At 30.0% G+C, this 16,494-nt stretch overlaps 1 protein-coding gene across 1 annotated transcript in view; it reads right to left on the bottom strand.

Moving 5' to 3' along the window:
- LOC107436464 (lysosome-associated membrane glycoprotein 5) overlaps window positions 1-3,003 on the bottom strand; it is a 29,074-nt gene extending 26,071 nt beyond the window's left edge. Inside the window, exons 1-2 of the mRNA XM_016048200.3 lie at window positions 2,749-3,003; window positions 1,195-1,385 (exon numbers count right to left, since the gene is read on the bottom strand). Of these exons, the coding sequence (XP_015903686.2) occupies window positions 1,195-1,385; window positions 2,749-2,815 (258 nt within the window). The 5' untranslated portion in view covers window positions 2,816-3,003. The remainder of the gene's footprint in view (window positions 1-1,194; window positions 1,386-2,748) is intronic.
- Between the last annotated feature and the right edge of the window lie 13,491 nt (window positions 3,004-16,494).

Genomic DNA, 16,494 nt, shown 5'->3' with positions numbered 1-16,494 from the left:
TATACTAAGTCCAGATAATGTAACCAACAAGAGAGATTATAAGAGCATAAAAAAAAATTTAAAATATAAATTAATAAGTTTTCGCCAGACAATGCGATATGGTGTAAGGATAAGTTTGTGTTTATAAACCAGATTAAGTGGTAGCTAGATGCATAACTATTTTTTCAGAAAATAAATATTTTTTCCCACTACTTTAAACACTATTTTTTCTGAATGATTATAATAGAGACAGTAAAAAATAAGCAAGACAATGAAAATTCTTTTTTTAAAAAATAAAAGACAAAATTTAAAATAGAAATACATTCATTTAAAAGATAGTCAGAATATATAAAAGCAACAAATATTGCTGGAGGTTTTATCCTTATATTACTGCTCTAGTCTAAGAAGGTATCAAAAATTAACCTCAAACTATTCTTATTTAATTTCCTCAAAGTCTACATTTTTGATTCTCTCCCCCATTTATTGCTCATTTACTTTTTCCCGAGTGTAAAATGACTCTTGATCTGAATTTGCGTTTTTAAAATAGTTAAATTAATAGTAAATTTGTATTTTGACCTAAAGTTTTCAATGGGAAAAAAATTAATTATAAGAATTTGATACAATTTACCTCAGGCTAAGATTTTTGAAATTCAGCTTAAACTTTTGATATTTGGCTAATTTACTAGCCAGTAATTTGAAGTTCTTAGTGCAGGCCATTCATAATAAAATACTAAAAAGTTTCAATCCTATAATGTTGCATTGCATGCTTTATATGTTACATATTAACAAATAAAGCTTTTTATTTTTCGAGAAATTTTAGCTTTTATGATCTCAAATTTATAAAATATGATTTATGACTACAAATTTATAAAATAACTTTAAAATTTTTTATTTTTCATAATTTCATAGTCATAAATTATTTCATAGAACAAATAGTTTTATTTCATAGAATAAAGTTTTATTTCATAGAATAACTAGTTATTTCATTAAATAACTGGGCAAAGTATGAAAATTTTCATCTATTATATATCATGAAATATCTAGTTATTCTATGAAATAACTGCATCACTTTAACATTAACAAATACATCAAAAAAAATTTAAATTTTTTTTTTTAAATTTTATAAGTTTAAAAAAGAATTGAATGAAATAAAATTTTCATTCAATGAATATGAATGAATATGACATAACATTGAAAAAAGAAAACTATAAAAACCTTTTCAACTGCATCTTCATTAATAGATTTTCCTTTCTCTGCCTCTTCATTTTTAACTGCTTTAGCTGTTTCTTCAGCAAATTGTTTTATTTCCTCATTTTGAACCTTTTCCGCCACATTTTTAATTGCAGTCAAAATACTCTCAGTTGTAGTAATAATTTCTTCTTCACTTTGTCTTTTACGTAAACCATCTGGTGAAATAAGAATAAATTATTTGTTAAAATAACTTACACTTTGTCATTTTGTTCATCAATCAAATTGGATATTGGACTCTTTAAGAATTTGTCTTTTAATTAATCAAATTTAGTTAGATAATCGCAAATATTTTAATAAAAATGGTTTTGTGGAATGAAAAAAGAAAGTGATGCCAAACATTCAACGACTGAAATCTCACCTTCTGATCAAACTGTTATACAAAATATAAAATCGGTACTTTTCCATTAGTCGGGCGCACATGTCGCCAATTGTGAATATTTACATAGTATTTTCTTATTGACATAAGTTTACTTTTCCTATAAATAAAAGAAAGTTTCATAACAGGATATCAAAAAGTTTGACAACATTTTTTAATAAAAAACATTTGTTTTACTTTATTGAAGCCAGATTTTTTTTACATAGAACTTTTGAATAAGCACCAACCTTTAAAAGATTAGGCTTCTTTAAAAAGAGACAATCTTAAATGGATTAGGATTCTTAAGGAAAATAAATAAATCTTTAAATAGTTTAATTTTCAAAAGCATAAAATAGATATAAAAGAGTACATTTATAACATTATGTAATTAATAATAGACTGGCAATAAAAAATTATTTAGTATTTCTAAGCCCATTCTGCAATATGTGATTCAGTGAAAGATAAATTATGATAGTTAGAATTATACTCTTATATTGAGTTTTAATATAGAAGCAAAAATTGTCTTCTTAAATTAAATAACTGATTGTATCCATCACTATAAAATTCAAAATTATAACATTTTAAGGTGCACTGACAATAAAAGTAAAGAAGAAAAAACTCATTAATATGCTTTGCTCATTAAAGACTTAAAAGTAAACATTATATAAATATAAAACATAAAAGGAACCTCCTATACAGTTGACAGATCTGTCAACTGCACAAGAGCTCTGCAGTTATATGAAACCAACTAATAGAGTCATGTATTTCAAAAATTAATATTAATGAGTGAAAATAATTTGAAAGCATGGTAACTTTAAACGTACAACGATATCTATTTTAAAAGTTTTAGTTATAAGTTTTGTCGCAGGTTGGTAAACTCTTAGCAACTACACTAAAAATTTCGTCACTTAACTATAATAATTTGAATCATTCATTAAAAGGAAATTTAGAAAGTTATCATTTATCTTGTCACTTTTAAAATATATTCCTTTATTTATACGCTCAATAATATACAAAATACAAAAGAATACAAATAAATTCGAGTGAATATTTCTCAAGTATAAATTCAAATAACTTATGATGATAACTATTAGTAGGTTTTTCAATGTAAGCAAACAATTTTTAAATATCATAAATTAATAAACATTATCTGTAACACTTACGAATCAATGGTATGCATGAGGAAAGTAATATTAAAAACTTAAAAGATTTAAAGAATACATGAAGCATTTTAAAAAAAATTAGCAGCTATTTTTCATAAATAAATCTTCGGGATAGCAAACTGATTGGATTTCAATTCTAATAATTAAATTACAAAACTTTAAAATACAAGAACAGGCTTCACTCCATCCGTAAGTTTCGGATTGATGTTGGGTGAAGAAGAGGATCTTTGCTCTTCGCTTTTATTCTTTGTGCCGCAAGTAGTGTCGTAGATAATGTAGATATAAGGAACCCATAAGAGGAAGTAAAAATCCTATATTTCTGGTGGCAACAAAAGACTGGATCTTAGGTTTAACTTACTTTTGTGATTTATCTTACTATTGGCGTACAAAAATATTTTTATTACCATTTTTAATCACAAATGCTTAGTTGTAACAGTTCTGAAATAGAATATTACACTGAATGTAAACAATAACAAGTTTCCTAAAATTGGAAAAAATTTAGAAAACTTCTGATGTGCTTGTATGGCGATATGTGAAGAGGCTTAATATTCTAGGAAGATTTATTACTGTAATGCGTATTCTAATTTATTAAATTGTGTTTTAATTTATTGTGCTTCAATTTATTAATAATTGAGATTTTAAATAAAGAGATGGCCAGTCATATTCCAATCCGTCAGAGAGAAAATTGACTTAACATTGTCGAGTTAGCGCGAGAATTGAACATTTACATTAAGTCTAAAAATATGTCACACAGAGAAGCTTCTACTCCCCATAAATATGCGGAAAACCTTTTTCGAAGATCGAAACGAGATGAGAGAAGAAGCAGGGGGAACATACAAAAAATTCAGGAGGAAAGTAATAAGAGTTTCAAAAAATGTTGTAAAGCAGCTCGTGTATACAAGCCAGGTGAAATGGAGGCTATAGCGAGAGCTCAATTCGAAACTGAACTGAAACTGCTACCAAAATTCTTTAGATCTTATAAGATCATTAAAGCCAAGCAAAATTACCGATATGCCTGTTTCATTTCATACGCAGAACTAACTTTTATTTTTAATGAACTTTACTTTTATTCTACAATAACTTTTATTTGAATTATGAACCACACTTTTCTTTGAGTAATTTATAATAGAATCTCAAGTTATTATTTTGTCAATTTTAATAGAATTGTATATCAGCATAAATCAAAATGAACCATCGTAATAAAATATACGAATATGCATTACGAAGGAACTTAAATTATCAAAAATTTGATCACTTAATCTTGTATTTTAATAATAAAATATAAACTTTTACAAATTAGGAGAAGTAATCTAACCATTACTCCAAAAAAACGGATTAAATATTGAGTATAATTGTAAAAATGTGTACTTTTTGTGTCAGATTTCACTAAATGCACAAAACCGACGAAAAGAGAATGAAGAAAGCTCCAGATTCTTATAAAAATGTCCATGTTAAGGTTAAATTATAAATAAATGGCATTATAATTACTCGAAAATTTCTAGATGTGCTGTCGATCATATCTTCATTGCAGGGTTTAAGCTGAGTCTAAAAATTCATTAGCAAAAAAGCTAAAATCTGAAAAAAAGTTTTAGCAAAATGCTAAAATGCCATTAGGCTTATAAAATTACTTTATATCAAACAAGTACTGTAAGTTATCTGACAAAGAATAGCTTAATGTACAAGAATATCAAAAAGAATACCTATAACAAAAAAAAACACATTTATTATTTATCAAAACATTTTGGTTTATAATTAACAATCTTCCTTTCTTTCATGTTTGCCCATTTTACAAATGCTTCTTGAAAGTTAAATGCACTTTCAGGGCCCTCAATATTAATCATTAACAAATTGTTTACATGGTTGATTAACAACCTGTTTCGAATATTAGTTTTAATCAAATTAAGGCAGCTAAAGCCCCTTTCACAGTCAACAGTGTGCATTGGTATTTTTGCACAATACTCTATAACAGAAGTTATTAATGGGTACTGTTCAGACACATCATTGGTATATAAAAATAAAAGTAATTCATTAAATGACATGTTTTTACATCGTTGCATTAAGATGTGTTTAAATAATCCCCATTCACAAAGTAATTCAGTTTCTGTAAACTGAAAATCTTTTCTGGGAGATACCGAAAACAAATTGAAAATGCAACGGATTTCCTTTACACCATAATGCTGTAATTCGTAATTCGTAGCGTCATGGTTCTTCTTGCGAAAGATATTTAGATTTTTTCTCCTTCTTGTTTGATCAAGTTTTTTTCATGGATGTTAGCGTCATGGTTTTTCGCGGAAGCTTTTTTTTCAATGGAATTTAGTAAAATCCTTTAGCAAAAATGCGAAAATGCTTTGTTGAATTTTAGCATTTTTGACGGGTCTTTACGCATTTTGCGAAAAAAGCTACCGTAGCGGAAACCCTGCTTCATTGTAAAAAACTTTAATGCTTTTAAAGATAAAAAGCAAACTTCAAAAAATTAAATAAAGCTTCAATATATTGCAATGTTTTATTCAATAATGGGAACTTATCAGTTTCGGGAGTATGAAAAAATATCACAACTTTTGTTGATGTCAGTAATGTCAAATTAATTGTGGCAATAGGTACCTAATCTAGTTATACGTTTTATAGAGCATCCTGAAACTTATAAGTACTCAAAAACGTTAATGAAAGACATACCCTAAGAAGTATTTAACGGCAAGTCGTAAGCTTTGGTTCTTATACTGAGCTCGGTAAGATCAATAAAAGGAAAACCGTTTAAAAACATAATCTAAATGGTTGGTTTCGTATGCCTGTTTTAGGCAGAGGGGTGCGATTGTTCTTGTTTTCCAGTGGGGCCATCTATGGCCCAGAATTCGACTTCTGTCACACCCATTCGTCGTACCCGTTTATTGGATGGACCTATTCATACATCCATTCATTGATCCACAGATCGTAATTTTGACCTCAATCAGAGAACGATTGATCTCCAATCCAGTACCCCCAGAGTTTTTGGTTTGTGATGGGAGCATGGAGAATTTTGCGGCTCGACAGATTTAACGTGCATCAGTCACCATTTTACTGCACTGGGAGTCTTCGGCTGGCGGGGTTCGAACCCATGAACTCTCGGACATGGTCCCACGCCTTACCGACCAATCTATCCCCACCCACATATTCTAAATAGAAAGTTTGATTAATCATCTAAATAGATAGTTTTCTAACTGTTGTTAAACCGAGTTTATCTTCTCCCCAATCAGCCAACTCTGTATGGTACATAAACATGAATTATAGTCTACTAGGAAAAAAAGTGCATTATCGATACTTTATAATAGTAAAATGTCAACAACAAAAAATTTTTTACATAAAATTCTCATTGTGGCAAAAAGTCGTTATAATTTGTTACTTATTTAATGAGTAAACATGTTTATCTTAAATACTTTAATCTTATTTATCAATTTAGAATACACTTGACAAAGGCACACATTAACATATGGGAGTTATAATGAAATATTGAAATACATAAATATGAACTTTTGAGGTAAAATAATAATTCTCATAACTTTAATCATAATTTTTTCCTAATACAGCTATATAAAAAAAACAATCTTCATCTAAATTTTTATAATCCTAATTATAAATTATAATTGCAAACAACACACCCAAAAGACAAGCATTTATTTCTTTATTTGTCCATTATTCTGCATAAATGACTGATTATATGTAATTTTCTAAAAATTATGCAAGCTCATTTTCGCTATATTACCGCTTATTTTATTGATACATTCTTAATGATCAAACATTTACGTTTGAATAAATATTCCGATATGAAAACATTTTTAACTAACCAAAACTTTTTCAACTGTAGAATTATTTAACAATTTTTTCGAACAATTACTTAAAAAGTGAGACTTAGGTATTTTCGCTCAATTACTTGATGTCTGTTGTAAATATTTTTTTGGAAGAGTAGAGTTAAAAATGAATTAGAAAATCCATTCTCTATTCATTCCCTCCAACCTTTATGGAACGGAAAATGTTAACATTTATGCAATATTTTTGAAATTAGTTAGCCAGAAATAAATACAATAAATATGTAAGATTAATATCGAAATTTTCTTTTTAACCAAAAAATTATTAAAAATCATTAATCTGTCCGAGAGATGACTCTCTCACACGCAGCTATTAGTAATATTATAATTATAACCGTCGTCGAACAACCAACACAATTCTGGGTTTACGACTACCAATGTTCAACTCCGTATCCTTGTAATTTTGATCCCTATCCAGAAGACAAGGGAGCTCCTTTATCAGTAACCCCAAAGGTATTGATTTGTTATGGGAACATGAAGGACTTTGTGATCTGACAAATTGAACGTGTATCAGTCACCATTTACAGCACGGGGTGTCTTCAGACTGCGGAGATCGAACTCACGACCTCTTCGACATAAGCCCAGTGCCCGACCAACCTGGCTATACCGGCAGCGATATTCCACTTTGACTAACTCTGGGGCACTCCAATTGGCACTGTTTGGCGTGCGAATTCTTAACACGCCAAATCAATGAATTTCACGCTTTCTCGAATCGTACGAGATTAAACTTCAACCGCTATTATATATTTTTTTTTATACGAGTGCAAGTAGTGTTTGTTTATTTAATGATCNTCTCTCACACGCAGCTATTAGTAATATTATAATTATAACCGTTGTTGAACAGCCGACACAATTCTGGGTTTACGACTACCAATGTTCAACTCCGTATCCTAGTAATTTTGATCCCAATCCAGAAGACAAGGGAACTCCTGGATCAGTACCCCCAGAGGTATTGGTTTGTTATGGGAACATGGAGAACTTTGTGACCCGACAAATTGAACGTGTATCAGTCACCATTTACTACACGGGGAGTTTCCGGCCAGCGGGGATCGAACCCACGACCTCTTCGACATGAGCCCTGTGCCCTACCAACCTAGCTATCCCGGCCCCAGCTATTAATAATAAATCAAAAACAAAGCAGAGCAATGCTTATTAAAGAAATAGGCAATAGTATACATTAAATGTAGACTACACAGAATTTTTAGCAAGCCTCATATCATATTTGCATCATCATCGATTTCAGCGACACCTGTGCTTTGCCTTTCATAACTGTCATCGTGTGACTAAGTTGAGACGTGAATATGTTACATTCTTGTCACACGGTGACGTCACTGCGACAATTACATGTCTCATTGTGGTCTCATGTTGACATCTGGGTGACGTCAAAATATGATGCGTCAAAAGTGGGTATAGTAATTTCTTTAGGTCCATGAATCGACGTCGCAGAAGTCGCATGTGACTTCTCAACTTCACCATAGAGTCTCATTGACTGTCACATTTTTGTTGCAATCTGGTAACGGTGCTATCTTGGTGGTTGTTTCCTTTTTCATACCCCTGGAGACGTATAGTTTATCTAATGTAAGAACTCCCCTAGCCATTCATCTGGACTCATGGCGGGGACTATGGTAACGAGGTATAATTATTTCAAGTAGGGGTGTCGGGTCGGCGAGAGAAAAGAAATCTTTTTCTTCGGTCTACTGTGTTAGCCCTAGAATGAAGAGAAGCTACCCTCCCTGAAATCGCTATTCTTGTTTCCATATCAGTGGACGATTTCAGACTTTGTGGCCAGGGGAGTTCTTGCCGTAGACAAACTAAAAAACGAATGGTTACGCCGCGTTATGCTCAATAACGAAAATGATGAAAAAATTTTAAAAACCACAGGAAATAAAATTAAAAGGCTTTTTAAAACTAACAATCAATTAACTATTATAAAAAAAAAATTTAAAAAACTGAATGGCATATTTTACACTTTTCAATACATTTTTTGTCTATCTGTTTACTGCAGATAGTAACATTAAAATTTGTATAGTACGGTAAAACGAATGAGTAGTTTTTCCTTTTTTTAAATTTTAATATGTAATGCAGTCAAGGGGCCGAAATTTCGGTTCACTATAACCGGGAATTCAATATATCCGTTCCCCAAAATATTTTAACTAAAGGTTAAGAACTCCTTTCTTTTATTGCACATTTCTTAAATAAATGACAATTAAAATGAAATACAAAAATGACTGAAAAATAATGCGTAGTAACAAAAAATGTGTTAACGTATTTTTATTTTTAATTACTCTTCGTCTTGTGTACGAAAAAAAAATCAGTAATCTTTAGCTGATTGAGGAAAAATTTTGTCCATACATCTGCCTGGGATGGCTTTTATTAAGGGATGGGAAAGTGAGATAAAAGTAGCAAACAAGAAAAGATGCTTATAGCTACATTCCACTGCATAGATGGTTTTAAAAATCAGTATAAGTATTTATTTTGAAGTTGACATTTCAAAATTATTACAAAATAATGAAGAAGAAAAATCAGTCGAAGTCAGAAAAAAGTTCATTATATCCATCTTCCTCACTTTTCTGGTTCACTATATCCACAAAAAATAACATTATACGTGTATAGCTTAGGCACGGGACCGAACATTTCGTTCACTATATCCGGGAGTTCACTATAAACCGTGTTCATTATAGCGGGGTTTGACAGCAATAACAAAAATAAAATAATTTTAATAACAAATAAAAAACAATGCTAAATTTAAAAATTCTAAGAAATTTAAATTTTGAATTTGAAAATTCTGAAAAAAATTTAGAGCACATAGCTTTTCTGATACAAATTTTTATTCACCGTGCATTTGAGAGCGGGGGAGAGTGGGGTCAATTGTAACATTTTTTACTTAACTATTTTTAACTAACAAAAAATCCAATATATTNAAATTTTTGCTATGTTACAATCGTACCCTGTTACAATTGACCCCACTCTCCCCTACTCATGGATTAGATTAAGGCTTTGAGTAAATTTTTAAAAAATTCTCCCGAATTTAAATTCAATAAAGTATCAAAAACCTAAAAAAGAAATAATAAAAAATGCAATTATAGTTACAAATATGTAATCTAATCACTTTATGCAAAGTAATACAATTTAATCGAAGATATTTATCGCACCTTAAAATTCTTATCTTTATTTTAAAGACTCGGGTAAAAACATAAGACAAACTAAAAATATGTGAAATTCTCATTTTTTAACTTATATTTTCCTCATCCCCCCCCCCCTGTTTTTCATTTCACCCTCACCTTATTATTTTTTTTTTAACTTGATGGCCTAAGGGTAAGTGAAACTGGTTTTCGTTTTCCTTAATATTTTTTTACTTCTGTCAAAATGTGGTCCCTTTTTTCCTCCCTTTACCCCCGGAGACGAAAAACGGAGTGTTATGTCGTTATGCTGAAATAATTTCCCTGGGGAAATTACAGCCACTGACTCCCTGTGTTTGTTTTCAAACTCTTGTTTAATTTCTGGCTTTCACCCCCTCCCTTAAAAGATCGGATATTTTCTTTTTCTCCTCTAAAAACGCTTGAACCTAAACTTTGTGAAATGCAGACACGTATTTTATAGACCTGGGGCATCAAACACAAAATTCACTTATTGAAATGCGAAGCACAGGATCCCGTCAATAACGTAACTGCATTTTTTTTTTTTTTTTAAGATCAAATGGAAAATAAAATTGAAATAAGTAAAAGGGACACGACAAGTAGGGCTAACTCCCCACCCCCTTTAAAATAAAGTCTTGAAGAAAAAAAACTTAGAATAAAAAAAGTGTATGGGCTTTAATTTTAGAATTTTACCTTATATTGTGTATAAACAAGCACTCTCATGACCTTTATTCGATTGCATTTTCAACAAAACTTTATACGAAGTTAAATTTTGTATTTTATAATTCGAAATTCCATTATTTAAAGAAGCAGACTCAGCAGTTCTTTGGAAAATAGGTTATAAAAAAATTACTGTTTTAAAAAAATTAGTTTAAAATTAGTTCTAAACAAACAAATCAGATTTGTTTTTTATAATTAAAAAATCTGAAGAAGTATTTAAGAAATAGAGTGGATGAAGTTCAAAAAAACATATAATTCAAATTAATTATGATTTTTAATTCTTTAATTATAATTATAATCTAATATTGAAATAATATTACAGCCACAAATGAAAAAATGGTGTTGAATTTGAGCAATATTTCCGGGGTCTCACAAAATTTTCGCAAATATTACGGGGTCCCTACACCAAAAAATTTAAGAAACTCCGATCTAGATCAGCGGTTCCCAAGTGGTGTTCCTCGGAACCCTAAGGTTCCGTAGAAGAATCAAAGAGTTTCTACGAGTTAGCACTTTTTATAACCCCTAATGAGTTTTGAAACTTCTGATTGAATATAGATCCAACCTATAATTCATATTTTTTTTCAATCTTTCTGCTACCTTTATGAAATTATTTCAGTTGTTGTTGTTGTTAATTTACGTCGCACTAGAGCTGCACAATGGGCTATTGGCGACGGTCTGGGAAACATCCCGGAGGATGATCCGAAGACATGCCATCACAATTCTGATCCTCTGCGGAGGGGGTGGCACCCCCGCTTCGGTAGCCCGACGACCTGCGCGAAGTCGAACACTTTACGGGTACATGAAATTATTTCAGGTAAATTAAATAAAAATAGAGCCGACCTGGTGGCCGAGTGGTTAGCGTGCCTGACTGCGGAGCCGCTGGTCGCGGGTTCGAATCCTGCTCAGGGCATGGATGTTTCTTTCTCTCTGTGTTCTACGTCTTTTCTACTTGGCGTGTGATTGTGTGAATGTGACCCGCCCTATAAACAGGTTTGTGGTTGTGTGACGTGGGCGACGCTGCTCCACCGCCGTGGCTTTGCCCACTGGGTAACGAGAAGAGAGTGGCAGTTCTGGCATTTCTGTGGCCAATGGGACAACCCCCAAGTGCCCACCATTAAAAAGAATAATAAAATAAAAATAGCCAATGAAATGAAAATAACATTTCTTAAAGGAAAACATAAAATTTCTAACAATATATAAAACGAATTATGAAAAAATACAAGCATTTATAAAATATTCAATTAGTAATTCTTAACAAGCTTTTTTAAGAAAGTGTAACTAAATTTTTTAATAAAGAATTGTGTTTCCATAATAACCATTTTTAACGTTTATATCAGTTCTTTTGAGTTTTCTTTTCGAAGTAAACCATAATTTCGCTTCTTTAATCACTTTCATCTTATGTATATAACACCTGAAGCAAATTTTTAACTAGACTAAATCTAGCTCAAGGACTGCAAATTTAACTGTCGAACACAAAACCTTATTTAAGATAATAAATGATAAGACAATGAAAAATCTTCACTCCTCAAATCTAGACCAACGGTTCCCAATTTTTTTAAGGCTAATCTATAAAAGGCTAGTTGTAAATATTTAATTATAGGTAGGAAAATTTTTCATCGTTTTAATAAAGTATCTTACTAACTTAATTTAACATATAATATCATTTATCTTACTAACTTGTGAAACGCCTTAATTCTTCAGCGGAACCCTAGGGCTCCGTGGAAGAGTTTAAGTACCATTTGGGAACCGCTGATCTAGACTATCGTGAGTTGTCACCGATTAATAGCACCATATAAAATATTAGCTCATCTTTATTTTGATAAGTCAAACTTTTAAATACGTATTTTGTAAAGTTACGGGGAAAACACTAAATAATGAAAAATAATGAAACTATTTTAAATTTTTTAATTGTCTTGATGCAGCATTTTAGTATTGAAAGTTATTTCGTATTGTTAATTAATAGAGACTCAATGATTTTTAGGATTTTTTTTTCTTTTATCCCTAACCAAGAACGGGTGTTCGGTTAGTATAATAATCTGTGTTAAAATGTTCATACTATTGAAAACTAGAAAACAAAAGTAAACTAATGAAGCTCTTAAAGAATCCCGGCCGAATAATTATGCAAAAGAAATAAAATCATTACGATTAATGACTTTATAAAGTTAAACCATTGAGACATAAAGAAAAAAAATATTTATTTTTGATCATGCTCTTATTTTTATTACTGCTTTTGATGAGAATACAAAATAAATAAATAAATAATCAGTCATGAATTACCCCGACTTTTTATCTGTACTCCATATTTGATTAAAGTATTCTATGCAAGTATGCTGCATTACTTCTACATGAGTTATGAAATAGGAGCTGCAAAAAAAAAAAAAATTAATAAAGAAAGAAAAAAAAGTGCAATTCCATTGCAATAGACTGATTATAGATAAAAGGCATTAATTTGTAAAAAATTTGCTTAGAATTAATTCTTGCATTAAGATTATAATCAAGCATTAAGATTAAGATAAGGCTTTATTTAGATTATAATCATTGAAAAATCTATGAATGTATTTATAATTAATAAAAGAAATTCTGTAAAGGAATTATTATATAAAATTTCTATTGTAATAAACTTTGTTACTTAGATATTTCTATAGTTAAACGTATTACTTATGAAGTAATTGATATTTTACTGTAAAAATAGCTTTTTTTTCACAAGAGATAAATATTACTTTCACCAGCGAAAAAGGAAAAATAATTATTTCTAGTAGTAGAATTATATCTGGGGAAATAGAAAAAAAAATTAGCTTTCAATAGTGGCCTTTGGTTTTCGCCTAATGAAATCTGATGTTCCAGGTTAATGTATGTTTACGTAGAAATCTTATAACCGCACCAGCAGCACCTGAGAGACATTTTCTTAAAAATTAAAATTCAAACGATTGAAAATTGGTGTTAAAACAATGCCAAAATTCAAATACGTTTCTTTTTTTTAAATCTGAAAGAATTTTTTTTTTAATTTTCTTTATTTAAAAGCGCTAAATATTTGCTAATTATTAGTCAGGAATGAAAAATTAAGAAATTTTAATCTCAGGCGTAAAAGACCTGTTATTAAAAGATACTACTAGTCCGTACGCATTTTTGCTGGTCCATTTACATGAATGTATTAGAATCTTATTTTATTTATTTTTTTTAAAAGTAAAATTTAGGGAATTTCATGAAAAATTACAATACAAAGAATGTGCAATGTTTAGAATTACGATGAAATATGTTATATTGAGCAAAGCACAAATTACAAATAAATAAATAAAATAAAATAAATAAAACAGCACTTTATTCTTTTACAATACAAAGATTGCTGGCTCGGAAGACTACTCATTTATTTTATGGTGGTCTCAGTCAAATTTTAGCGATTCCGGAACAACGGATCATCATTAGTTTCAAACTCTGGATTTTAATGATAATTCAATGTAAATCAATCCATCATAAATAGTGAGCAAAGCACAAATTACAAATAAATAAAAAAATAAAATAAAATAAAACAGCACTTTATTCTTTTACAATATAACGATTGCTGGCTCGGAAGACTACTCATTTATTTTATGGTGGTCTCAGTTAAATTTTAGCGATTCCGGAACAACGGACCACCATTAATTTCCAACTCTGGATTTTAATGATAATTCAAAAGACGTATTGTGTAAATCAATCAATCGTATATATAGTGAGCAAAGCCCTAATTACAAATAAATAAAATAAAATAAAATAAAATAAAATAAAATAAAATAAAATAAAATAAAATAAAACAGCACTTTATTCCTTTACAATACAACAATTGCTGGCTCCGAAGGCTACTCATTTATTTTATGGTGGTCTCAGTTAAATTTTAGCGATTCCGGAACAACGGACCACCATTATTTTCAAACTCTAAGATTTTAATGATAATTCAAGAGGCGTATTGTGTAAATCAATCAATCATATATAGTGAGCAAAGCACAAATTACAAATAAATAAATAAATAAAATAAAATAAAACAGCACTTNATAAAATAAAACAGCACTTTATTCCTTTACAATACAAAGATTGCTGGCTCGGAAGACTACTCATTTATTTTATGGTGGTCTCAGTCAAATTTTAGCGATTCCGGAACAACGGACCACCATTAATTTCAAACTCTTAATATTTTAATGATAATTCAAGATGCGTATTGTGTAAATCAATCAATCATATATAGTGAGCAAAGCACAAATTACAAATAAATAAATAAAATAAAATAAAATAAAACAGCACTTTATTTCATTACAATACAAGAATTGCTGTCTTGGAGGACTACTCATAATTTATTTTATGGTGGTCTCAGTTAAATTTTAGCGATTCCGGAACAACGGACCACCATTAATTTCAAACTCTAAGATTTTAATGATAATTCAAGAGGCTTATTGTGTAAATCAATCAATCATATATAGTGAGCAAAGCACAAATTACAAATAAATAAATAAATAAAATAAAGTAAAACAGCACTTTATTTCATTACAATACAAGAATTGCTGTCTTGGAGGACTACTCATAATTTATTTTATGGTGGTCTCAGTTAAATTTTAGCGATTCTGGAACAACGGACCACCAGTAATTTCAAACTCTAGATTTTAATGATAATTCAAGAGACGTATTGTGTAAATCAATCAATAAAAATCCCATGAATCTTTTTTTTTTCGCATTTATTTATCCCCAAGCACACCCCTCATGTATTTTTTTTTTCTTATTTTCTTTTTGAATGAACAGCTAAAAGCTCTAAAGTATGAACTACAGAGCAGATGAAAATACGGATAAGGAACGGAGGATAAAAATGACCTTTGGTCATATATTTCGAACTAGGATTTTGCAGATTTAATGGATTCGGCAATCAATCCTGAAAAGTTTTCGCAAGGCCGTGAGGAGAGCTCCCCAGGATTATAATGTATTGGAAATTCCAATATATGTCTCGTGGTTGCTGTATTTTTCAAATTAAAAGAAAGGGACTGAAACGAAATTCTGTAAATGCGCCAAACAACGAGTTTTAAAATTGGCAACAAAAGATTTATACTTCGTCACATTAAAATTATATTTATCTTGTTCATCGAATGATCTATATTAAATATATGAAATTCCGATGTCGGTTTCGTAATTGATTTATTAAAAAGAACAATCGGAATTAATTTCAGAACTTTATTAAGATTTTACGATGAAACTATACTCGCCAAACAGCACGAGTTAAGAGAACAGCAACAAAACATTTATATTTGGCCACAATAAACAAAAAGATAAGATGTATTTACTTCGTCCAAAGATCTAAATAATATTTAGAAACACAAAATTTTATTTCGTGTTGAAATTTTCTTTAAAAAAAATTTTTTTTAAAGTTTTTTAACTAAAGTCAAAATTAAAACTAATAATATATTTTTATCATAAAGTCGATGTTTTTGTTCCTAGGATATAACGTGCAGAAAAGTGCATAGGATGAAACTCTAATTAATAGGAGAATAAAAATTGAAGTGAAAATACTACGTATCATAGATATTTTTTTTTTTTTTACCAAAAGTGCCAATACTTTTTATTGCTGTTGTAGCGAAACTATATATATACTAGCTGTACCCTACGTGCGTTGCAAAGCTTTCAGTTTGAATTTAAATTTTGTATTTAAGTGTGTAAATGAGATTTGTGATTATGATTTGAATAGAGAATTTTATTTAATGGTGAAAAAACCAGTGATAGTCTCAACAGTTAATTCTCTAGGATATCGTTAGTGCATTTTCAAACAGACATGTATGGTGATGCACACCGACCATGAAACATATTTTGGATGATGATCTGAAATAATTCTGGATCAATGGCGTCATGAATATTTCTGCTGATATGAGCTGACCAATTTGTCCTGGTGTGAGTTTTTCAATAAGCCAAATCATGTGGCAATTCTCTTTTTCTGCCGTTCAATAGAATGCATCAAACACCGTGTCTCTCTAAAAACATGACTTTTCGCAATAAAACCAAGTTTAGAGCTTAATATTTGTTTTAACTCACGTGTGATAATG

The sequence above is a fragment of the Parasteatoda tepidariorum genome, chromosome 3 (genome assembly GCF_043381705.1).
Source record: "Parasteatoda tepidariorum isolate YZ-2023 chromosome 3, CAS_Ptep_4.0, whole genome shotgun sequence".
Taxonomy (NCBI): domain Eukaryota; kingdom Metazoa; phylum Arthropoda; class Arachnida; order Araneae; family Theridiidae; genus Parasteatoda; species Parasteatoda tepidariorum.
Note: the sequence above shows the minus strand (reverse complement) of the source record. Positions and strands in the feature narration are given on the sequence as shown.